The sequence below is a fragment of the Corvus brachyrhynchos genome, unplaced genomic scaffold (assembly GCF_000691975.1).
Source record: "Corvus brachyrhynchos isolate BGI_N302 unplaced genomic scaffold, ASM69197v1 scaffold175, whole genome shotgun sequence".
NCBI lineage: Eukaryota > Metazoa > Chordata > Aves > Passeriformes > Corvidae > Corvus > Corvus brachyrhynchos.
The window spans coordinates 6,535,146-6,560,785 of record NW_008238448.1 but is presented as its reverse complement, the minus strand read 5'-3'; the positions used below and the strand labels follow the sequence as shown (position 1 = coordinate 6,560,785).

At 42.7% G+C, this 25,640-nt stretch overlaps 1 protein-coding gene across 3 annotated transcripts; it reads left to right on the top strand.

The window, feature by feature from the left end:
* The first annotated feature begins 3,880 nt into the window (after nt 1-3,880).
* Nucleotides 3,881-25,396, top strand: TMEM154 (transmembrane protein 154). 3 transcript variants are annotated; one of them, XM_017736855.1, is made up of 7 exons: nt 3,884-4,097; nt 8,048-8,350; nt 12,882-13,193; nt 14,923-14,950; nt 16,124-16,209; nt 17,646-17,706; nt 21,465-25,396. In XM_017736855.1, exons 2-7 carry the CDS (start codon nt 8,290-8,292, stop codon nt 21,478-21,480), a joined length of 564 nt encoding a protein of 187 aa, XP_017592344.1. In that variant the 5' UTR covers nt 3,884-4,097; nt 8,048-8,289; the 3' UTR covers nt 21,481-25,396. The 3 variants fall into 3 exon arrangements, with proteins under 3 accessions (XP_017592345.1, XP_017592344.1, XP_017592343.1); XM_017736854.1 differs by lacking the exon at nt 8,048-8,350 and having other exon boundaries at nt 3,887-4,097; XM_017736856.1 differs by lacking the exons at nt 8,048-8,350; nt 12,882-13,193 and having other exon boundaries at nt 3,881-4,097.
* Nucleotides 25,397-25,640: the final 244 nt, after the last annotated feature.

The window sequence follows — 25,640 nt, the reverse complement described above, 5'->3', positions numbered from 1 at the left end:
ATCTATACTGGTGGCATTGGTTTCAGAAAGATGTAAAAACTTTTCCTGAAGTACCCTTGTGGCTGAAATAAAATATAACTTGTCTTTCCATATAATCTAGAATTGATTTGTTGGAAAGAGAGCTTTGTCATCTGCAATTCAGTCAGGCATTGCTTGCTCTGAAACAAGTGCATCTGTGGATGCGGCTCCAGATCCCCATGAGATTTCTACACAAGGATGCTCTGGATTTTAGCCTTGATTCTGCAAATCTTACTTAGCTCAGCAGCCTGCAGAAGTGCCACTGCAGCCAACACTCTGGCTGACTTGAGAAGATTCCTGTGGGCTTTGCACAAAATCTTTTGCTTTGATGATTTTTTTTTAATGTTGCAGTGAATTGCAAGACACTGCTATTTTCCATTCCTTCACAGCAACTTGTGGGAAAATTTTATCTGTCCTTTCTCAACATATGTCAGAGACAGAAACAAGTCATTAACGGACTAGCAGAACTCGGCTGGCTCTAGCCCCTGCCTGCACTTCAGGGCAGGTGGATTAGCTGCTGAAGTCTGCAGCAGACAAGCTGCACTAGCACGTTTGTAATAAAGGCCCTGTAACTAGCCATCAGCTTGCCACATCACTTGCAAAAGTTTAGCTGCTGTTGTTCTCACAGGAAAAAGGAACCAGAAGTGCATCAGCCAAGTGGCTGCAGCATTGCAATACATTTCTGTTTTTCTGAAAATGTCACTCTGATGACATCCTGTCATCTCAGTGATGCAAATCCTTCTTGATTAGGGAAGAATATTAGCAAACAGCCCTGCTTGGTGGTCAGACATGCCCTTTGGAATATAAAAATCGATGAAACAGGAACATTGAACATGCCCAAATGTTTCTAGATTGGTAACATACATTGTAAGCACCCAGAAAATTTTGTGGTTTTACCTGTGAAAAGACACTTCCTCTTGCTAAGGTGCATTGTGGATCCTAGTAAATGCACTAAGTCCTATGAAATTATCAGATACACTCTACCCCTCTTACAAAACCATCCATCACTGAAGCCACATGGATTTCCAAATACACAAGTTTGTTTTGCAGCAAGGTTGTCACTACAGCTTTTGGTTTCTGTATTTATACTATGAAGAGAGACGCATGAGGCTGAAGACAACAACCAAGGCAAAGGTACTAACCTTGCTTCCCAGGCCGGCAAAAGGGAGCCTGCTGGGAGTACTTCAGGGGAGCATGATCCCAATGCTGCTGGAGATGGATCAAGGTAACTGCCCTTGCTTGAGAGCCTGATTTGTCAGCATCCAAAATACCTCATTCCTCTTTCTCTACAATTAAAAAAAATTAAAATAGTCAAATGCATGCCAAACTGCCTTTGCATCCCTCTAAAATCTTAATTAAAAGGTACTGTGGCCAAGAGTCACATTTTCTGTACTTTTATTTGCCTTAGAAATCATACTTGTATACACAGCAGTAGATGGCTATCTTGCTTTCAAGGGCAGCGATGAGTTGTTAGCCAAACATTTGTCAATAGTAGTTAATGGGAACTTGAGGGGAAATGCTACAACCTGTGTAGAAAGGCTGAAAGGGAAAAGAGAAAATGATATAGTTCTTTACATTAGAAATATGATGTAAAAATGCAGCAAAGGTACAAAAAACCCAAATCCTTTCCTGTTTTCCCTTCCAGTTTCTCTGTCTAGATTTATGTTTTAGTAATGGATGAGTGTGCTGGGCTAAGTCTACAGAATGGGGCAAAACCACAAATATGCAGGGCAGGAGAAATCAGCAGAACATGTTTGCAGGCCATGTGGTAACAGAGTGGCAAACTTGGGAAGGAGATGGGGAAGAAATGGAAAGCAGTATAGCACATCTTTTCTGTACGTTAAAGCAATGAAAATAGTGTTAAACAGTAAGACTTTGCCTACTGTTGACTAAAGTTCAAGGAAAGCTGAGGATGGACAACAGTGACAGCCCTAGGATCTGAGATTCCACTCCTGAAAACACATCCAGGCTTTGCCTGTGCTGGGCACTGACCCATTATCAGTTTTCCTATTGCCAGACTAGACAAATTCACCTCTGAGCACATAGCAGATGCCTGGGTGGCCTAAATTTCTGGACTTCCATCATTCAAACTATGTCAACTACACACTATTACTAATCCTTGGAGTTTCTGTCATTTTTTAACAGAAAAATCTTAAAAGTATTGGCAAGTCTCACCTCTGACACTTTTGTCTGACAAGTGTTATTGTGAATGACTATGACATCATACTAAAGAATATATCCTAGAAATATTTAATTAGTTGGTCAGTGAAGCGGTTTCAAAATTCAGAGCTCCTCTTTATCTTCTTTAGGTGCAAACATTGTAACTTTGCTTTTCTCCCCCACTATTTTATGATGTTCATAAACATACTTTGCCAATACTAAGCAACTGGTTCAGATTTTTAGTTAACTGTATCATTCAAGTGGCTTAAACCTATCAACAAGCTGGTCATTAAATGAATCACTGACCTATTTCTCAGCTACTCAAGCTAAATAACCTATAACTGATGACCTATAAAAGCATCAGTGTGCTAAGAAAAATTATTAGCTGGAGAAGTAGAGCAGCAATTGATCACTTCCCACCAATGTGAACAGAAAGATTCACCAGCTTCAACAAATTCCAGAACTCAACAAATTCTGATGAGAAATCAGATTTTCACAGAGACTGATGTCTAGGGGAAGCACTATGAAGCTCCTACACAGTCACCATTCAACCCTCCTTCCTTAGATTATTACTGGAAAATTTTATGCAAGTATTTAAAATTACTCTAACCTGGGATGCTCCAGAGTAAAATCTGGACCACAGACTCTCCTCAACTCAGAGAGAGATGAATTTTAGATCTAGCACTTATTTCTACAGTGGAACAAACCAAATCTGTGGTCCAGCCACTCTCCCTGCTTAGGTACATGTATGGTTTAGATCCAGATCCAAATCCTGGGCTCTGGGTAGGCACACTCTATATAGAAAGAAGATTTTAAATGTTTGGTTTAATTTTTAAGTCCTCCACTGCTCTTACCCAGCAACAGGCGATGTGTGGAAGCCCCTGGCCAGCCCTCACATGTTTCTAAATGGTGGAGAGTGATGGGGTGGTGGGAACAGAGGACAGGGCAGTGTTTGGGGGGGGCAACAGCTAAGGTCTGCTCACCCAGACAGAGACAGCCAAGGGGAAGCGAAAATCAGCAGGAGTGAGGAAGGGAGGCAGGATTACCTGCCCCTTGCCACCTCCATCAACCATGGCCCTGTGGACCCCCATGCCAGGCCCTGCCTCCTGGTGGGAATTGAAACCTTCTGTCCCCTGTCATGTACAGCCATCATCACACTGGTGTCTAAGCACTTTCTAGCTAAGCCACCTGCTCATAACAGAAACTGATGTGGTTTTCTGCTTTTTCCTCTTCCTCAGCACAAGCCAGCCCAGAATACTCAGTTTCAGACTGCTAAGAGAGCCAGCCATTCATCCCATTTGCTGAAGACAGCCCACTTGGGGGTTGCCTTTTGGGACTGTAAGTGCATGCAGTCTCCCAGCTGAATGGGGGGAGAATTACAGCTTGAAAACCAAGGCAAGAGGGGACGCACTATTGAAATTTTCTTGCTCAACCACCCTGAAAAATGACCTAAACCCTTCCTGCTAACATACATACATGAAGTTTTGTGTCTGATTGGTATTTGTATGATCTGTGGCACTGTGTGTAGATGAAGATAGAAGGTAGTAAAGTCAGGAGTGAAAAGAGAAGAGAGCGGGAGCTCCCTCACCTACAGCATAAAGGTGCTTCAGCCAAGTGCGTGCCTGAAGAGCAACTTCTGTTTTTTTTTTTTCTTCTGCTTTCTTTTGCAATCATTGCTCGCTTGACAGGCCCAGACGGAATTACATCACTTCCTAAAACCCATCAAAGAGAGTCCATCTCCTGAAGAAATGCAGCTCAGATGCTCCCCGGCAGGAAGCAGGAAATGTAGATGTTCGGGTGCAGCAGGGAGCCTGCCTGAGCGCCCCTCAGGTGGCAGCGCTGCCGGGGCAGCATGCGGAGCGCCGCTCTCATCTCCCTGCTCTCTGCCCTGGCGCTGGCTGGAGGATCTGCCGGCGATGGTGAGTAAGAAAGCGCCTTTCGCCTGCCGAGGTGGGACCGCGTGTCTTGCCTGCAGCAATGGGACCAAGTTGGAGGGCAACACCCTCCAAACTGAGCACTGGGAGGAGATCTGTGGGGACTTGCTCTCTGCTGCTTTTTGCTGTGTTTACTCTCTCTGTTTTCAGTTGCCTGTCGTTTTCAAAGCTTTGACTTTTTTTTTCCTCAGACCTATCCCCGAACAGCAGCAAACAAATCCTACAATTCCTACATTTCCTAAATTGCAGGTGTGTAGAGAACCGGAGTTTCCATGTTGACCTATCAGGCATTTTGCTTCTAATTTTAGTTATTTGTTGAACTTTTTAAACTCCACACCCATACCATCAGTGTTTAATAGCAAAGTTAAAGGCAGAGCACTGCTTCCATTCAAAAGGTGACTGCCGATTTCCGCAGTCCCGGTGCACTGAAACTGGTTTAACAAAGGAACAGCCGGTTCCGGAGGCAAATATTTTGAATTCTCAGCTGCAGAACAAAGTGGCCGGCACCATGGACTTAGGTCCTGACCCTCTGAAGGGAAGAACCATGAGTGGAGAAGCCACTTGTGACAAAATGCTGAGGCGCTGGGGTGTCGTTGTAGAGGCTCCTGTTTGCCGGGGTCATTGGTTGCACTGGCATTTTGGCAGCCAGCGACCGAACATGACAGGCAGCTCTTGGAGTGAAACCTTGCCAAGGTGGTGCTACATGCCTTTCGGTGTCAAAGAAATCCCTGCCAAAGTGCCTCGGTACGGACTAGAAGTATTTGCTGCCTCCGTGCTGCTGCAGCGAGCGGGAGCTCTACGGAAGGCGGGGAAAGAAGATGGTCACTCTCAGATATCACTGGACTGTTCTTAATGTCCTAAAATGCACTGCTGGAATCGGTTTGGTGTGGACGCTTTTCCCCTGAAAAGCAGTACTATAAGCAGGGTGTAGAGCTGGGCTGCAGGCTCCTGGCATGCTGTTGAGCTGCTTGCGCTTAGGAGACTTGCTTAGCTGTAAGAGCGAGCTAAGCGAGGTATAAAATGGTTTGGGTTTGGCTGTGTTACTACAGCCCTGCTGCATTGCAGACACTTAAGGAAAATATGCTGCGAGCATTGAATGTAGTTCAGAATCAAAGCGGTCAGGGGAACAAAAATCCTGCCATGGGGCAGAGCAAAACAGAGGTCCCAGGGAAAGGGAGGAGTACAATGAAGGCAATGCAGAGTGATCAGGCTCCTGCTTCCTTAGCTCGTGTGCAGGGTACTGAGAGCTACTATTTCATCACCATGCCCCCGTGGGGGGGGGACGCCTTAGTCCCGGGGCTCCTCAGCCTCGGTGCCCCCCTGCCCTTCTCTGCAATGGGCATTAGAGGCTGCAGGAAGCACCAGGCAGATGTCACATGCCAGGTGCCCCAACCCACTCCCCACTGCCTTCAGAGCCTTCCTATCAGTAGGTCCACCTTTAAATTCTGGTTGATTTTGGAATGGTTCCTCTTTGGGAGTGACTCAGTCCTGCCAGAGCCCTCCCCAAGCCTTGTCATCTCTGACTCTACAGAGCCAATCCACAGTCACAGGGGAAGGGGAGGAGAGCACCCCATACAAAGGTGGCTTTTGCTTATGCAACCACCCTCAAAATGTACCTGGGGCCATACTCTGACTGCAAGGATGGGACAGGGAAGTTGTGAACTTGGGCCTTGGGGGTGAAATTAAACTGCTGGGGGGAAAGTTTATGTAGGACTTACGTACCCCACGGGCACTGGTGGGTCAGGAACCCCTCTGCTGAGAGCAGCTTCCCAGGGAGTTCCCTTGCTCTCACTCTTCCTTGCTCACAGATCAACAGGGCAAGACCTTTAGGGGAGCTTTTTTTACCCTCTGCCAGACATAGTCTTCACCTTTTAAGTGGTCTACTGTCTAGAGACCATTCACAAAATAGGCAAACAGAGTATGATTAAATCTTGCAGCACAGACAGATTAAAGTCTTTGTAAGTCCTGTTCCCATACCATGCCAGAGCCTCGTAAAAGCCTAGCCTTGCCATTTGGATTATGATTTATGGATGGTTTTCTTCCTGCTACGCTACAATCACTCTAATCCAGTATCTCTGAGAGCATTCCTGAGGTCTCAGCTGTGGGTGCTGGCCTTCTCCCAGCTCCTTACTGAGGGGATGTTGGGGTTTGCACCAGTTCCCTTCCCCTTGCTTTAATGCAGTCAGGAAGCCCTACAGGTAACAGTGTAGGGCATCACCCCTATTGTAGACCCAGAGCTCAGCCTTGCAGCAGCCCTGAAGACCTACCTAGGTGTGTGTGCTGACCCTAGTAACAAGCATTAAGAACCTTACTACAGCTTATAGGAACAGACTCTGACCCTCCAGTCATTTCCCAGGCCATGCTATCTTGCACTGTGTTTGGTGAAACACATGGAAAATTGCAGCATCAGTGGTCTGAAATAGGGAGCAAGAAAATGTGTGAGGGAGAGGATCAGTAAAACATGTAAGATCTCCAAGTGGAAGAGCTGGGATAGTTGCAGGTAGTGCTTTATTTTGTCTGTGTCTCTGTGCTATTGTTTTGAATTGTCATTCAAAGAAACACTACTATCAGAGATCCAGATATTCAGCAGCTTGTACCCTGAGCACAGACAGCAACTCTGTCCTTGGCAGAGAAGTGCCTTTTAGGCTGCCTCCCCTACAAAGCCAAGGTGTCTAAGGGAGCAGTAGTTTTGACCTGTTCCCTCCCTGAATAATGAACTGAGAATGGATTTGAACCCGTTACAGTCACCTTTTAAAATTTTCTAGCACAGCAACAATGTAAGGAATTACAGAGAGGATTTGCTACACTTTCTCTTTCCAAAGTGCAGTGTCCTAAAAAGCAGACGAAAAATCCTTTCTACTGAACACATCGATTTCTCCTATGTATTTACTACTATTCCTCCCTTTTATCCACACACATGAACCATCACTGTTTTATTCAAGTGCTTCAGGGACATTTCAGAAAATCTCTCATTTACATCAGCAAGATTGTATACTAATTTTCAGTCAGTGACACCAGTCTCTTTTCCCTCAAGAGATTTTACTATAGCTGGAAAGCCTCTGGAGCTTTTGAATCTTTAATTTCAGGGTCCTCCTGAGAGCAAGGAGCAGAGAGATTTGCATCACAGTGAGGTCACACGGGTATCACAGATGCAGAGCTAGAAGGCCATCAGATTAAGTAGAAGCAACTAAATGCACAAATTGGTCTGGAAAGCCTTTAGTATTGGGGGTGAGAAATGAGACTACAGGTTCACAGTTGGGACTCTAAGATGTGACTAAATTTGCAACACTGGCTGTTAATGCAGCACTTCAGCTGGATAGAAATACAGAGAGGAAAAGCAGTTTCCATCTTGTATAAATGAGCTTAAACAGTTGTTTCCTCTCTCAGGTTATACCTAGATAACGCTTTCTAAGCACCTCGTTTTAATAGGATCTTGTCTACAGATTAGCCACCCTGAAATGCTTGTGCTCCCTCATCAGAGGAACTTATGCTCCCAACAGCTAGCCTGCAGGCTTTTAAGGATTCCTCTTCCAGCCAGACCGACAGGCAAGACCTGCCACAACAGGCAGCTGGGCAAGCCCTGGCCATGGAAAGGAACAGCCCTTCTTACAGCAACCTGAAATGTGGGGAGAGGAACAGTGCAGGGACGAGCCAAGCAATACATGAGAGAATCATACAGACCATGTGGAGTGGTATGACTGTACCACCAAAGCAAGGTGTGTATGGAGCAGAATGATATAGGATATGGTAACTTTATTCCAGCTTTATAGCCTTTTTCTGTCACCTGCCCATGAGCCTTCCTTTCACTGCATTTTTATAGCTTATGGTAAAGTCTGGAGAAACAAAAATTTTCCTTTCAAACTAGTAAGCCTGGCTATCCCAGTGACATAGCTCTCGCTTTTTCTCTATCTCATTGCTTTTTATTCTGTCCGTAGGCACTATAGTGTAATTTGGAAAATTCCCTTGAGAGAGCCCAGTCTTTGAGTCTGATGGCAAGGCAGCAGAGAGACCAATGCTTCTACAACAGAACTGAATGTGCTGACTGCCAGCTATTTTCCTGTGCTATTTTCCTTTGCCTTGCATCCAAGTGAATTCAGAAACCTGTTTGCCTGCTTACTTCATCAGGAAGCCCATATCACCACCTCTGTGTGCTGCAGCACAAACCTCAGAGGAAGAAATGCTGCAACAACAGAAATGTTGTTTGATTGAGATGTCATTTTTTGGACTCCAATCTGTTGGTATGTTCAACTGCCTCTGTCTCCCATGAAAAGCAGGTTTAGGAGCACCTCCAAAACTCAAGCAAAGTCCATCAGTGACCTAAGCATATTTTTAAGGTAGAAAATATTGAGTAATACCTTATACTGTGGTATCTGCATACAGGGACATAGCTTTTTCATAATTTGTAAGAACTGTTAATTGGATCTTTTATGAGATGCTGCTAATGCTTGCTCAAGCATTTTGGTTCCTTGAGTACCAGATCCTCTAATATCTCAGTTGTGGAAACCTGAGAACTTCCTGCCTTCCACCTCCAGCTTTTTAGCTTCCAGTTCCAGCTGTGTCCACCTTCCCATCAGGATGGGATGCAGCTGCATGCCAGCCCCTCTCCCTTCTGCTCTTGAAAGCATGGGAAGTGGCAATACAGGCTGGGCTGAAGCTGTGGTGTGTTCCCATCCACTTCCCTTAACATGGGAAGAAGTCACCAGCATTCATGCCCCAGGTGGTCCAGACAAAGGTGAAGCTGATGTGGTTGTTGTATGAGCATTTGCTCCTTGGACAAGATGTGCAGAGAGATGAATATGGATGTTGGACTGTAGCCAACAGCATGAGGCTGAGCTCAACAGGAGAAAGGGCACAGGCTTTGCAAAGTCAAGGAGATATCTCTATGGTCACGTGTGACTTGCTCTTTGTTGCACTCCACTGGCCTTGCTTTTCCGTCCTGAATGTCATGCTGTATTGTAGTCAGATTCCCATTTGCAGGGAGCTAGTAGATCTCTGCAAGATGAAACCACAGCACAGTTGACAAGACATTTCATGGTACGCATTATCACTGCAAATCTGGCGTGGAGAAAATGTATGAACAGCACCTCACAAAATCTCCAATTTTCAGATGCTCTTCTGCCCTGCTCCAAACCTTGTAATGCCCAGCTTTAATTCACCCCACAAAACAGCCACTGGGGCCAGCTGCAACACAGCCCACTTGCTATTCTGAGCACTTTAAATTGAAACACTATGAAAAATAGCAACTATCTTGAGGTCAATCACGTGTGTCTCATGTGGCCTGGGTGGGTAGCTCTGGCAAGCACTACAGCTGCACCAGGAAGCCTGAGCCCGACACTCCCTGCTGGACTGGAGGCACGAATCCTTCCCTGGTGCAAGCCACTGGGCCAACACAGGTGCAGGCTGTGCTTTCCTACTGTGTAAAAAGGGTGATGTGTGGGTGGCCTGAGAGTGAGAACAACTGCTGGGTGACAGGTGAGGCATCCCTTGAGGCCGAACTCTGCTCCTCAGAGGGGATGGGGGAGCGGGATGTGTTGGGGCAGCAGGTAAAATGCAGGAAATAAGAGCAATATCCTTGCAAGAACACTGTGCAATTGGCTACCCTTCTGCTGAAAGATGTATTTAATTCAGTCAGAGAAAAGATCTCTGTAAGAGGAAATGGTGTTCCCAGAGAGATGCCGTTTTGTCCCTGGAATTATGCAAAGTGAACAAAAATATGTCAAAAATATGCAGCAAGGTCATTCTCTGTGATGTGCCATTTTCTTTGCCTAGAGACTAGAAAAGGTAATTCTATTTCACACAGAGACAAATGATTTGAAGTCTGTTTCATAGTTCAAAACCAGGCAAAGTAGCAGAGATACTGGAAAAGTCTCTCTCAGAAATCAAGCACAGCATACTCTGCAGCTGAAAGTTTATCACTGCAGTTAATGAGGTGTGACTGTTTGCTTTGCTTTAAAGCCACACCATGCTTTAGACATTTGAAAAATCCATTTTAGCTCTACGAGTAAATGAAAAGTAAGGTATTTTCTCCACACCCTTTCCCTATTTTAAGCAACAGGCTTGTCCCTCTTGATATATCAAATGTGGCAGGCAATAGGTTTCAAGGGCGATGGCTAGAGGAGGAAAATGAAACAATGTCATTGAAGAGGCTCGCTGAGGCTGCAGTGGCCCATCAGCTCTGCCTGTGGCACAGAAAAGATCTCTGTAAGAGGAAATGGTGTTCCCAGAGAGATGCCGTTTTGTCCCTGGAATTATGCAAAGTGAACAAAAATATGTCAAAAATATGCAGCAAGGTCATTCTCTGTGATGTGCCATTTTCTTTGCCTAGAGACTAGAAAAGGTAATTCTATTTCACACAGAGACAAATGATTTGAAGTCTGTTTCATAGTTCAAAACCAGGCAAAGTAGCAGAGATACTGGAAAAGTCTCTCTCAGAAATCAAGCACAGCATACTCTGCAGCTGAAAGTTTATCACTGCAGTTAATGAGGTGTGACTGTTTGCTTTGCTTTAAAGCCACACCATGCTTTAGACATTTGAAAAATCCATTTTAGCTCTACGAGTAAATGAAAAGTAAGGTATTTTCTCCACACCCTTTCCCTATTTTAAGCAACAGGCTTGTCCCTCTTGATATATCAAATGTGGCAGGCAATAGGTTTCAAGGGCGATGGCTAGAGGAGGAAAATGAAACAATGTCATTGAAGAGGCTCGCTGAGGCTGCAGTGGCCCATCAGCTCTGCCTGTGGCACAGTCCATCATGCCACAGTCTGCAGCACAGACATCGCTAGTGCTGCCTCGCCGTGCTGTACAACAGCAATTGAAATGGAGTGGCTGCAGGCACTGGGAACTACAAACTACCTTGGAAAAGAAAAGTCAAACGGCCAAACTAATAGGGGAGAGGAGCTCTTCCTCCTGTCCTCTGCGATAAGATTAAGGACAGCCAGCAGATCACGGGAAGGCATGGAGCAGCACACACCTAGGGGTCATTACCTGCAAGGGAGGCAGAGAGTGTTTTGCTCTTGACTGAAATACTGAATACAGAAGAGAGACTATTGATACAAAGTGCTTTGCCACAGAAGAGATATCATTTTCATTGTCCTATTGTGGTGCAGAGTCTGGTGACCTTCACAGTATTACATTAAGTATTCAAATTCTTTCCTAGTTTTCAGGAAAGGATGAAACAATCAGATGCCTGTGTGATATGTGCAGCATAAAAATCTAGATAAAACACTGCTGTCACACTCAAATCATTTTATTCATCTGAAATTGGGTTTCCTTGAATACAGTCTCATGAAATACTCATCTCCTCTTTGAGACAAATCTGGTGGGAGAGGAGATGCTGCAGAGTGGATTAAGCAAGAGATAGCGCTCTAATCCCAGTTTTTCTCTCTCACTTGGCATCCCTGAGAAGGACAGCATCCCTGTCCTTCTGATTTCTCATTTGTAAAATGGAGATGATAACTGCTCATCTCTCAGGGCCATTATGAAGATTAATGTGTTTACAAAAGCATTTAAAATGCTAAGTACTTTTGGTTCCAGTCCTGTGAGATTGGAAATGCCAGCACTGAGGTGCTGAAAACCTTAAGCTCTTGCTAACTCTAGTGGAAACTCTGGCTGCCCAGCACTTTATAAGAACGAGGAGAAACATATAATTGCAAAAGTCATGAAATCCCATCCTGCTTTATTGCATAAAATGAGATATGCACTGTGCCGGCATTGTATCTGAAAGGGCAGATAACACAAAAAACCCATAGTTTAATTTCATGCCAAGAAAATTATTGAAGGTTTTGCTGTTGTAATTTATCTAAAGACTGATTCTTGCACTTCTGGCTACAACAGGATTTTTGGTGTCAGTATAGAATACTCTATCAGCCCAGAATTTGCTGTACTTCTTTTAAGCTTTTAAACTCTATGACAGTCAATAGACTCTTACCTAGACACACAAAAAGCACTTGTGTCACTATTACCAACAGCCAATTTTAGCCATTCTTCTTGCAAAATGCATGAAAAGTGAAACCAGAACTGAGATCAGAGCTCAAAACCCCCACTCTTAGCACTTACGGGGAATACTCAGCACTGATGCTTTGCCACACACTCCTTCAGCCAGCCTGTAGGATCAGACAGAGGAACAGCTAATTGGACCCGTATGCAGTAAAGTCCCCATGTTACTACCACCTCTTCTGGTCCATGCGGAAGTGGAAGGCAGCAGCTTTTGCATCCTTCAGACTTCCTTTCGTCAATTCTGTTTTTCACAGTAAGACAAATTTAACAGATTTGAGAAAGGCACAGAAACAGGGAGATGAGTGAACCAAAGAAATTGGTGAACCAGGGATAATGGTCTCCCTGAAGGCAGTACCTAACTCCTTGGGTAAGGGGAGGGATGAATGTACCAAGACTGAGACACAAAACAGGCTGGTGTGGTTTACTGAGAAGTAGAATAATTTCACATGAGAGCAAGACCGATTGCCAACCTGCAGGAAAATAAGTCTGTTTGTGCAAGGCAGCTCTGTGCAGATAGATGACACATGCTGACGTGTCCCAGTAAAAGTCAGCTGAAGAACGTGGTCATGACTTGTAAGATTTTGTGACAAATTTGAGATCTAATTTTACATCCGATGCTCAAGACTTCAAATCTGTGTGTATGGGGCATCTGGTGTTTTGTTTTTTTTTTTAATACATCAAATGGGAAGTAAATACTAAAGCTCTACACTGTGACTCACTGATAGTACTACTGAAACCCATAAAATGTTAAGTTGTCCTCATATATTTGGCAGGCCCTGGAACCGATGGATCAGGAGACGGATTGGTGATATTACCCACTTTTACAACAACACACCTTCCTGCTACGGGTCCTTCGACTGTGGATGACCATGAGCCAGTACTTGTAACAGCAAGCACTACTGAAAGCAGCTTTGAAACACAGAGTTCTCCAAGTACTGAACTGAATGCTGTGAATGATGAGGACAGCCTAGAAGCAGCAGAACAGTCTATTTTGATATATGTTGTCCCTGTGGTGTTGCTGGTCCTGCTGATCTTCTTGATCATATTTTTTGTAATGCATCATAAAAGGAAAAAGTCTAAGCAAGGTATATTTGTCTTCTTGTGCATCAAAAGGCTATTTTCAGGATGTGTTCAACATTAACAGAACATTATTTTGAGGCATGGGGTGCCGCATTTAGAATGCCCTTCTCTGATTGTAGTTGCACATTTGACAAGTAAGAGAGGGATCCTCCCCAGCCAGCAGTACCTGGTCATGGACCTCTCCTTGGGCAGGAGCTACTTCTGCTTCTTGGCAATTCCTGCTCATGCTGCCACACCCATGGGAGCCCTGGCACCAATCTCTGGCTCCTGGAAATGCTGAGAATGCTCAGGGATGTAACTGTGGCTGCAAATGCTTGTTCTGTCTTTCTGCTCAACAACTTTACGCAAGGTGAAATTAATGCTTCTATAGCCCATAGTGCCCACAAGGTAAAGCTGCTTGGAGCTTCAACAAAATAAGAACAAGCAAAACCATTTTAAGGAACAATTTTAAGGGATCCTGATTCCATAGGTTGGTGGCTGCTGTGAAGACATCACAGCAAATGAGCTAGGTCAGACTGCCTGGGTGCTGCAGTAGGGTGAGCAATGCTTCAGGAAGGTGCCATTATCTGTTAACAAAGGAATTGGTAACTTGGAGTGTCAGGCCACAGAAAACAAAGTGAGGTGTCATATTAAAACCACATAGTTGGTAAGTGAAATCCTGAAATAGTCATATCAGTGTCTCTACATGGTCAGAGTGCAGCTCTAAGCTCATCAGCCTGCAGACAGTGCAACACATTCAACACAGATTTTAAGTCAAGTTTTCAGGGCATTTTTAGGCTGCATTTGCCTGATCACTGGGTTTCCCTCTAACAAAATCTGAATTTGCAACCAGACACCCAGTTGTCTGCTTGTTTCTGGATGACTGAAATGCAGGTACACTCTTCAGAGGGTTAGGAAATGTGGTGCCTTTCAGGAACACGATCCTGGGATCTCATGCCCCGTGCCAACTGCTTGGACCTGGAATTTTGAGCATCCTCAAGGTCAAGGCTGGGGCAGATGGCTCTGTGGTTCTGGGGTGGCTCTGCAGTCTGGGAATGTGCTGGAACAACTGGGAGGTATCACCCACTGGCAACAATGAATTAAAAATAAGGTGATTTAAGACAGGTTTTTCAGTCACTTGATTCCTGGAGGTAAAGATATTTATCAGAATTATGTCTGTGACACCATTGCTTTCCCCATCTTTACTTTGTCTTGGAGTCACAAGTAGCATTGGATCCCTTTTGACATCTGGCTAGTTCAGCTTCATTTGCCTAAGATCAAATCTGCCATGCAGTCCAACTCCTCCCCACCCTTCTCCCCATGAGTGGCTCCCAGAGTCTCCAGACAGAGCTGGATTGCCTGAGTGTAATCTGTAGCAAAATGTCCCAATGCTTCCAGTAAACAATTTTTTTTCAGAGGTGGTTCCTTTTCAGGATACCATTTCCCTCAGCACATCTGTTTTGCTGAGGGAAGTGTGCATCTGCCCTGTCCTGCCCACTGCAACACCAACACTGGGCTTCCTCCTAGTGTGGCTGAGCTAATAACGAGCTGCTTTTAGATTCGAAATAATGGGGTCCTCTGAAAATTACAAACAGGATAAGATGCTTTGTCTTTCATCTGCAATTTAGTTTTTATGCCTTTTGAAAATGCAACCTATTTTACTTGACCCTATTCAAGGCTTGCAGTCTGGACCTTGTAAATACAATGGAGTATATATCATGCAGAATTATGAACACCAATTCTCTTCTTTTCCAGATGAGCTGGGAAGTGAAAATGTGAAAAGGTAAATTTTATGAATACCATTCTTTTTTTAAAAAAAATTCTTTTACTCTAACCTTTGTCTCCTTCACTATCTCTTTTAATTTAGCTGTACACTAAACATCATTGCCTTTTGCCATCAATTGAACTAGCTATCTCAACAGGTGGCTAAAGTGTGACTTCAGTACCCGGCTGAAGGTTTAAGACTAGAGCAGGAGAACAAGACTTAGTGGTGACTGAGGCAAGGGCTGCTCCACAGACACCCACAGCCCACAGCCCTTACTACGCCTGCTCTTAGGCACCTCCTGCTCCACCAGCCACAAGAGGTACAAGGTGCCCCATGAGCCAAGGGGATCAGTTCCCAGGCTCATCACAGGCTTTTACAATTTAGAACAAGCTCTGTGTCTTGCTCCCCTGTTTTTCAAGTTTGTCTTCTTACTCAGAGGTGAGGCAAAAAGGCTTGCCTGGCTGCCCCAGGAGCAATGCCTTAGCTGCTTGGAAAACAAGACAGAAGCTGCGTGGCTCATATCAGAGTGATAATTTTTATTGGTACCTTTTACTGAGCTCCATCTTGCTAATCAATGCTGAAAGTTCATGAATTGGCTCTACGAGAAAAAAAAAAGGTTTTCTTGCTAAAAATATTTTTTCTATCATATGACTGCAGGAATGATAAGCAAAAGGGAGCTAAGCAGAGACATTTAAATAAATGCAGCTACTCCACTCCTGACCTTTCCTTTTGAAGTCACTGCACATGTCAGTCACAGATATGATGAAACTTTAGGCCTTCAGCTTTTAACACTGGAGCAATGGCACTTCTGTCACGTGTTCCAGGAGGGCAGGAACAAATTTTTTTTTTAGTTTTCTATTTACAGCAGGGAGAGTTTTCAAGAAGCTGCAGTGACCCTGTGCTCTGGCATGCCCCTGGCTGCACTATCTGAGTCCCTCTGCGTGTTATGTCTCAGCTGGCCCTACCTCTGCCCAGGACTGGCATCTCAGCGCCGCTCCCTCGCGTCTGTTTGTGGCCCCTTGGTTCACACCCACTGGGCTGACATCTTCTCAGATTACTAGGCTAGGATGGCTTTCCACAGCTAATACATGTGTCTGGAATTATAAGAGAGTCATACAAAATCACTACATTGTAAATTGTTTGAATTAAGCATTTTGTGTAATGGTTTTTTGCCCCCTCTCTTCTCTCAAGTCCTATTTTTGAAGAAGACACGCCCTCTGTTATGGAGATAGAAATGGAAGAGCTTGATAAATGGATGAACAGCATGAACAAAAATGGTACACGGTAACCCCTCTACTCCATCCTCCCTCTCTTGCCTGCTGACGTAGATCCCATGTATAGGAAATCAATGGAAGGTGTTTTGTATGCATATCACTGCTTTTCCTACAACATTTTTAGTTGCGCTCTTGACTCCCTCCTACTAAAATAACTGAACAAATGTCAGGGAAAGAATTTTTCAGAGGAGTATTTTAGTTTGTGTGGGAGTTTATTTTTAATATGTGATGGAAACTCATAAATGTTTTCAGTTTTCAGTAGACATTTCTATTAAACACACTTATAGCTGTGAATGTTATTTGTATTTTTAAATACATATTTTTAATGCTAAATACTGGTTTCTCTGAAGTATCTAGTCCTTTCAGTCTCCAGAATTTCTACAGTTTTGTGCTCCACATTGAGGCATTGTAGAAGAAATATGTATTTGCTCATAGTTCAGACCACCATTTATTTAAAATTGCTGCCAGGAACCTCTGAATATGTCCTTCCCCTCCCTTGCAAAGCTATCAGCCCATGGAGCAATTAGAACATACAGTAACTACCAGCAGCTGCATCTTCAGCTCCCTTCTCAGTTACTTCTAAGTATCTTGCATTTTACCCCCCATTTTTCTCCCAGGTGAATTCCCCAGTCAAAATCTCTAAGGGGTCTTCATTGTCCTCAAGAAGTTGCAGGTTGTTAGTAAGCCATGAGTTAACCAAGGCCTGATTTGGAACGATGAACAGCTTTTCACTGGCCAGGAAATGCTGAAACACTGGTATTTTTTTCATTCCTGGTCCCTTGCCTTCTATCCAAATGGCTCATTTGCCTGACCTACTAGGCATGCTTTGTTTTTCAGGACATAAAGCTCTTTGGAGCATTTCTTTGCATTAGCACAGTGCTCCACATGATGGGGTTTTGACCTTCGCGGTCTGTAAGCTCTTGTAGAAAACATGTGCTAAGTGGTAGTAGTGAAAGAGAGGCATTAAGTGTATTGCATGGGAAAAAAGTGGTGTAAAATATAGTTTAAAATTTTGTGGAGAGAAGGAAACAAATATTTTACATACTTTTTTTGTGTGTGTGTGTGTGTTAGTGTTCCCTAAACTCCAGCCCCAAATTCCCAGCAGGACTATAAAGCATAGGTGCAACTGCCAGCAGTGGAAGATGAGCAAACAACCCTCCCTGTGGCAGTGTGTAGATGACAGTCCTCGAAAGTAGCTGATTTGTATAGGTGTACATAGACAACTGGAATATATGTAATAAATAAATTATGGCAACACCGACCAAAGGGAAGGAGATGTAAGATTTATGCTATGGGGACTGTGCAGATAAAAGGGTGCAGAAGTGCATCTGCAGATCATTATTCTAGAGTGACTGCATGATAAAAGTTGATACATTTTTAAAATAAATGTAGAACAACTGCCAAGTGTAACTATAGTCTTGTTTCTTACCCTTTTCCAGGTGACTGTGAATGTTTGCCTACTGTAAGAGAAGAAGAAAAAGAATCAATTGCCAACCCGAGGTACATTAATTCATTATATTATTTGAAGAAATATTGTCAATGTCATTAAAAAATAATCTAATTTTTTTGTAAGTAATTATAGAATTATTCTTTGGTCAATCTAAGTTTTAAAATTTTTATATATAGGGACCTTGACTTCAACTTAAACTAAAGGCTTGACACACTTATTTCTAAACAGGTCTCTTCCTGTAAACTGCACTTCTAAATAATCTTATGCCTTACAAAGTGGTGAAAGACAGACAACCAGATTGCACAGATGGAGTTTCACTCACTGATCAGACTTTAATCACAGTTTCCCAAGGTGTTAATACAAGCATTCAGCATAGCTTCCTTGGCACTCTTCACCACAGGCACCCAGTTCCCCTCTGCCACCTGGTGCCTATAGGTTCTTGGGAACCACTACCAGATGTTTTGGCTGGAGCTGTGACCTGACAGACAGGGACTTGTCTGACTCCAAGAAAAAAACAAGAATGAGAACCACGAAGGACCTTCCTGGTGCCCCCCTGCAGCACTCCCCCAGAGCTGGCACTAGTTGATAGTCCAAGCAGAGATCCCAGTGGGATGCAAAACCGCAATCCTGACAGCTTGTAAATTTAAAATCTTTCTGGTTGGTTTCCTCAGGATTTTGCCCAGAACTCCTAAACCCCTCGCAATTTTCCCTAATTAAAAATTCTAGTTCCAGCTGGAAACAAGAGGCTGTACATTGCCCTTGCCTGCACCCTTGTGTTGCAGCTGCATTTTGAGGAGTGGGCAAAGCAGCTGCTCTGTGCCAGGTTATGATAACAAACAAGCCATCCTGTGTGCCAAGAAAATCCCTGGTGCAGCAGAAGCAGTGATGCAATCAGGCAAGGCCAGGAGCAGGGAGACGACCTAGGTCTTCTGCTTCCCATGGCATCAGAGAATTCAGCTGAACATGCCACTCTGGCAGAATTTCACCTCCCACTGCAGACTTGTCATAATATTCCAATCCTCTTTTCTGAGTTTCCTTTCTCAGGAGTAAAATAGGGATGTTAAATCACCACTGCTGCAGAGTTTGCTACTCAGTTGCTCCAAAGTTGCAGTTTCAGAGGAACCTTTGGATGGGGCTTGTCACCTACAGTCACTTGTATTTAAAAGGTTTCTTTTTACATCTGTTGCAAGTGAAATCGTTGTTGTTGTAGTTTAGTTCTGTTTGAAAAAAAGAGGCTTAGTTCCTAGGTTCCAGATGAAAGCAAGCACATTAATTTTACCCTTAGAAACTGGAAAATATCCTGGATTTGTTAGCCATCTGGGTCTTCCCTTCCTGCCACTAGATGATAACTCAGAGGGGGGAAAATTGTTAAGGAGAGGCAGCTGCACAGCAGTTCTCTAAAAGCAGATTTGCTGAGCCTACCACTGACTATAGCAGGGAGTATAGGACAAAGAATGCTTGAGCCATAGGCTAACACCAGCAGAAGTCATACTACACAACACCACCCTTAGCATTGCTGACTTTCAAAATCTTTAACAATTCATTTTAAGGGGAAAAAATCATCATGACCTACCAGCTTGAGCTGACATTTTAAATACCATCCTTGTTAAAGGAGTTTTTGTACTGGATTTGCATTAAGCCCATCAGAAGAAGGGGGTTTTGCTCCTGGCTATCAAAAGGCATCTTTGAGCTACACCCTACCTCAAGCTCCCCACCTGTAAAACAGAGTTATTTTAGAGCACTACAGTGAGGCTTAAGCCTTGATACAGAAAAGCAACCCTGTTCAGATAAGTATGCTTCAGTCAGAGCAAAGGCACACAGATTATTTAAGCAAATTTTCTTGTGAATGGTATCTTAGAATCAAACTAGATTAGAGAAATTTATGCCCTTAAATTGTTGAAAGGCAAACAAATGCAAATAAAAATAGGAGATTTATCTCTAAAACATTCAGAGCTGCTCATACAAAGGATATTAGTTGAACACAAAGTGCAAGAATATTAGATTCCATTTAAGATTCTGAAAGACTGCTTTGTTTGGGCAAAATTCTTCTAAAATTAAGGTAATTTCTTTTTTAGATTTTATTGATATTTCAGTATGGGAAACATCTTGAGGGTACACTGAACAGAGATGGTATTTTTTTGCTTCACAAGGATGCTGAGGGGGAGTTCATCAAGACCCAAATGTCTTGAACTATGAATGATTTTGATATAATTTTGAAAACATATGAGACAAAACATTTCAATAATGACACTTTGACATTTCCAGAATTAAAGTTGTTCCAAAACTGCTCTTCAGATTAAGTGAATTTTTAATATAAAAATCTTTGAAAGTTTAAAGAACAGAATGGTGTGGCGGTAAAATATTTCTAAGTTGAGTGTTTCCCTTACCCCAAGGCTACTTCAAATTTAATTTAATGTGAAATTTTGAAATATGCTTCATTTCCATGTGGAAAGATATTTGAAGTGGTGGGATTTCTGGGTAGACAAACAAAAAATTGCTTCCTATTTATTTCCAATTGAATCTTGTCAATCCAAGATCTGCTACTTTTCCCAACCAAATTCTTAGATGAATAAATAATGTCAGAAAGATAATTACATACAGATAAATAGACATTTTCAGCAGCTCTTTTGAGCAAGGAAAGTGAAAGACTAAGAAGTAAAATGAAACAAAGCTATGATTATGGCAAAATGTGTACTCATGAGCATCAAGGCTGCACGTTTGTGCACAGGAGGCAAGATACGATAGCCTGGGCTCCCTGGGAGGTGGGGTCCCCTACCTTGGCTTTGTAGGCTAAGTTACAAACATACGTATATGCACATATTCAAAATTTACATACAATTTTCAAAAGACATATTTGAAATAAAAACTCTTGCCTTTGAAACCTAGTGCTAGAATCCTGATTGTGCCTGGGCACAGAATTGCAAAGCCTCTCCAGCTGCCCTGGGCCAGGGCTCCCATCCCATGCATGCAGGAGGGAGCAGGCAGTGGGTGCAGGGTCAGCAGGTGAGGGATGATCTTCTGTGGTGCACAAGGGGGTAGAGACCAATCTCTGCTCCAGGGACCTTTACTTTCCCAGAAAAAGAAATGCAGCCTGTCCCCTTCACAGCATGGGTTATTTGAGGGTGTGGAGTACAAGCAATGCCCATAAGCTTTATCACCTAAGAGGTTTGGCTTATCTTGGGTGCTGCTGGGTACCCTCCTAGTCTTTCTGTCTGAGAAAGGATGACTCCTTCTTGTGGAGAGATGTTTTGGGTGGCTGCTAAGTCGGTACACAAAGAAGTACTGCATTCCCAGGATGTGCCTCAATTTGGCAAGAGACTTAAGAAAACCTGTAAAATATTACAAGTGGCCCTTTTAGCTTCAGAGGTGGTTTAAAACCTTGATGTTATCCCTGCTGACTGAAATCAAATCAGCCAATATAAGATGTCACATTTTTAACATTGGCATGAGCCAAACGTTATTAAGGAAGTGCTAGGGAGCAAGCCACTTGGGCAGAAACCAGTGGGACAAAGAGAAAACGCACCTGTTATGAGGTCAGATGTAAACCAAAAATTCCAAAGTTATCCTCAGCTGTGGAAAGAGGGCCAGGAGCAGGAGAAAGGCTGTGCAGGGCTGCCACAAACCATCAGACAGGAATCAGAGCAGCCCTTGCTGCCAGCATTGGTTCATCCATTGCATGAGTGACAGATTTATTTTCTGGTAACACCTTCTCATGAACTCTAGAGATAGTCTTGCATGTTATTTCCTTCTGAGACAACTAACCCAACAGTGTGACACTGGTGTTTTTTTCTTTTCCTTGTGTACACAGTGATGGTGAATCATGAAGTCCTCAGAACAGCAAAGAACTGGCTAAAAGGAAGCAGCACACAAGCTCATTATCTCCCAGATATTGGAAAGACTGGATTTAAATATAATTCCTCTCAAAAGGCCAGGGAAGCAAATGCTTTTGTTGTGTCCTGCTTTATATGGTCTTCAGAAAGGAAACATCACCAAGGGAAGAGAAGACAAGAAAAAGGAGAAAAAAATGAAAAGGAAAAAAAGAAAAGCACTGTAGCAAGATTAAGGACTGATTTAAATTCTATTTGCAATGAGATTCACCACAAATCAAGAGAAACCTCTTTTTTACCCTGGCTAAAAGTTCTCAAAGTAGTCCATGTTTCTGTCTGGCTCTGCAGTTGTGTATTGTGCAGCACTTAAAACCAATTCTGTTCCAGGCTTCGTGGGTTTCTTTGTTTTGTTTTGGGTTTGTGGGTGTTTGTTGCAGTGTCCATAATTCTGGACTGCCCTGGTTTGGTGAATGTGAAGCTCATTCCTATGCAGTGTTTATTTCTCAATTTTCTTTTTCTGAACGGTGCACTGATTTGCACAGGACTGCTGCTGGGGAGGTACCAGGCTAGGACTGACAGACCAGCTCTGAGGACAGACAGCAGCTGAAAAGCCTCTCAAAGGAACAGCCAGAAGTGACTGCAACCCAGCGACTGCATGGACTCTGCAGAGTGCTTTTTGATTTTCAGATTAAAGGCACTGTAGAAATGAAAAGTATTATTTTGAGACTGCCTTTCAGTTTGTTATCTCCACAGATGAGTGCCCTGGGATAGCTCTCCCCATGTAACTCTCCTCCCTGCCCAGGGCTGTTCTCTAACCACCTACTTCGGGAATATTCAACTTAAAAACATTTATTTTTTTAAAAAAATGACTGAGGTTGAAAAATTGAACAATTCAGTAGTCACAGTTCAGTACTCACATTAAATACAGGTTTAGATAAGTATGTTATGCATAACTACTTGGTCAAGAGGTTTGCTGCTGCTTCTGTTTTTAAATACTGAGCCTGCAATATCTGAAAGACATGGACTTCCAAGTGTGCCTGGTCACCTTTAGTTACAATGAAAAAAATCAGACTCCTGGGATACCTGAAGGTGGGAATATGAATGTTGTAACTGTGTCCCTTGATTTTAGATAGCATATCTCTTAGGGATGTAGCTTAAATATGTAACACACATAAAAGTGGATCCTTGTCTGGGCAAAGCTTCGCTTGCCTTATTTAAAATAGCAAATTCATATCCTACCGTATCTTATATCCTACCTATCCTCATCTTCTATTTAAATATGTAATGCCTTCCCACTCAGTACATGTTTAATATGATGAGGTTTTTTTGCCTGCAAATAATTCACTGATATGTTACTATGCATAGCTTGATTAAAGAGAGAAAACAAATGCCTCAAGCCTCCGTGATGCCGTCTAAGTATCACTAACAGCTGACAAATACAGAGGATGGTTCAGCTTTTTAAATACTTAAAGACATGTCAAAATACAGAAGGAAAAAGATGTTTAGAGCTAACCATATTCATTCATTACTGAATTTGACTTGATTAGTAATTTCCTCAAAGAATAAAAGATTTCTTCATTGTTTCAAAACAATTTATTGCAAATATTTGATTTAGTAGATGAGTGATGGTAAATAAACTTTCCCTGCTTGGATGATTTTTAACTTTGAAAAAAGTATTTTAAGTTCATCTTTCACAACTATTTTTTTAAATGTTTCCACTATTTCCTGACAGTGGACCCATCCTGTAGAATATTGGTTTAAAAGAATGCAGTCACAAGGGGAAGAAAAAGTGCAAGATTGAAATTTAGAAAATTTTTAAAAATGGAAGTAGATATTTTCCGGTAGCAGGTTTGTTGGCAACTTCTTTCCAACAGACAAAAATGTTTTGCTCAGATTTCCTACAATTTGCAAAGCAGTAACCTGAAGATGCCCAAAACAGAGAGACTGTTTTTTTAATGGTTCAAGATAAAAGGCTGTATTTTAAGACCATTACCAGCCATGTGGTTGGAGGGCAGTCAGTGGGACCTAGCAGTTCACAACACCAGTGGTCCAGTGGTGACTCTCACCACACCTTGCTCCAGTCCACACAGCTCTGTGTCCAACAGCCACTGCCTTCTCCCTGGAGAGAGCTGAAGCACAGCTGGACATGAAGAATAGGAGTCCTTGCCTTTCATAGTTTATTTTTTTTGCTTTTGAAAATTAACCAACTCCCAAAGGTGACTCAGTTCTGGCACACTGGTGATCCATCACCCTGTCCGAGCCACACATTGATAATAGTGCAATGCACTCACTCAGTTTGCTGTGGCGTTTGAAAAGAGCCTGTGTTGTGCATGTTGATGGTTTGGGATTAATGTTAACTCTAGATCGTCCTTCTGCCAGATAAAAAGCTGTACAGCTCCACACAAGTTTCTCAGAGATTAAGTTTCACTTATATATTTTATTTTTCAAGTTTACCTTGAGAGAATGTATTTTCTGTAAACTTATGCCATTAAGCATTAATTCTTATTCCAGTATTCATGATTAATCAATCTCTACATAAAGCTTTAAAATAATTTTTTTCCAGAACTAATGTCTAGGTTAGAGCTTTATAATTATTCATGGTATGTCACTTACCCTCTCTAAATTCTGGCACGCTAGAGAATTTATTTGCCTCTTCAGGAACTTTTCTAGGCATTTAAAAATACAAAATAATGCTTTGGGCACTTCCTTGGCCAAAGGAAGTTTTCTCTATCTGCTGATTTTTAGAAGTACCAACTTAATATGTGCTGTGTTACTATTGAAAAATCCGCCATTCCATCAAATCTCACCTGTCGTCAGGTCCTGTTCTCCCTGTGTGAAACAGACCAAGGGTCAAGTAATTTGCACTTCAGTATAGTTATGGATATTTCCAATAGATTCCCTCAGTACTAGACAAATATAATTTTCAGCATTTCTGTTCTCCCTGAACATTTTTACATGATTTTTATTCTTCCCCTAGCCCTACACTATGGAGGGGATCACTCATTCATCTGATTCCTCAGCCCAGCTCTGCACTGCTCCGTTTCACCCCACTGGTCTCTCTCTTTGATCACAATTTTCACACTGAGGTCTGCATTTGCCATGGCCACTGCCCAGCACCCACTCACTCGCTTACAGCCAAGCCTTTCTGTGAACACCAGGTTCAGCGGTGCAGCTTCACCATGGACACTGCTTTGGTCCCTCTCCTCCCTCACCCCGTTTGGTATTTCCCCCTTCTGCTTGCTCATGTGCCCCTTGCTCTCCTGTTTGTTTTACACTTGTCATCACTTCCTGGTCATTTCCTTTTGCACAGTTTTGCCTCAGTATTTTAATTTTGTAGGTGGATTGAATTACAGGGGATTTAGAACATTTCACACCTACATTAATACAGGCAAAACATTATAATATTCCAGTTCATGAGTATTAACTGTACACCTTCTGTTGTTGTACCTTTATTTTTCCTAAATCATTCACACAGTTAGGTCCTCTAACCCACAAAATAAAAAGGAGAACAACCAGACAGCACATAAGACAGCAGCAGACTCTAAGAATTTTTTTTCACCATGCACTACACAGTATTTAAGCCTCTGTGGTAATATCCTCATCATTAGCCTGATCTGAGCCAACCCATCTCACCGTCATCTTGGAACATCTGCCAGTAACTTGTAACTCAAGTTATCTCCCTCAGTAGAAAATGAGAAAAATACGGAAACAGGAAGTGTCTCTCACTACCTATTGTTCTAAAATGTTTCACAAATGTGATGATCCCTAAGGAACTGCTACCTCTTCTTCCATTTCCTTCAATAATTTCAATAGTTATCCAGCACTTCAAGAGAATTTGACATCTAATTTACAGTATGAGACCTTTTTATCCTGCAGAAAAGCTACAAATCCAAAGGAGGATTTGTTTGAGAAATACAAAGGTAATAAGAAGGGTAATTAAGAACCAACATCTCTCCTAGATATGCTAAAACCCAGTATCTGAACAAAATAGAAACAACTCCTGCATAAAGTTACAAACATAAGGTTGCTGACATTACCAGCAGCTAATTAATTCCATAAGAGTCTTGCACTTGTAAAGCACATAATCCTAGCATCAACCTCAGCAAAAAGGAACATTCTTTTAGTTTCTAGATAATTATAAGTTATAGATTTGTAGA

Excerpts from the sequence above, each read along its gene's own strand:
- TMEM154 (XM_017736854.1), top strand. The coding sequence starts at position 4,031 with ATGCGGAGCGCCGCTCTCATCTCCCTGCTCTCTGCCCTGGCGCTGGCT. Across the intron at positions 13,194-14,922 it reads AAGGAAAAAGTCTAAGCAAG|ATGAGCTGGGAAGTGAAAAT; the intron begins GTATATTTGTCT and ends CTTCTTTTCCAG. Across the intron at positions 16,210-17,645 it reads GAACAGCATGAACAAAAATG|GTGACTGTGAATGTTTGCCT; the intron begins GTACACGGTAAC and ends ACCCTTTTCCAG.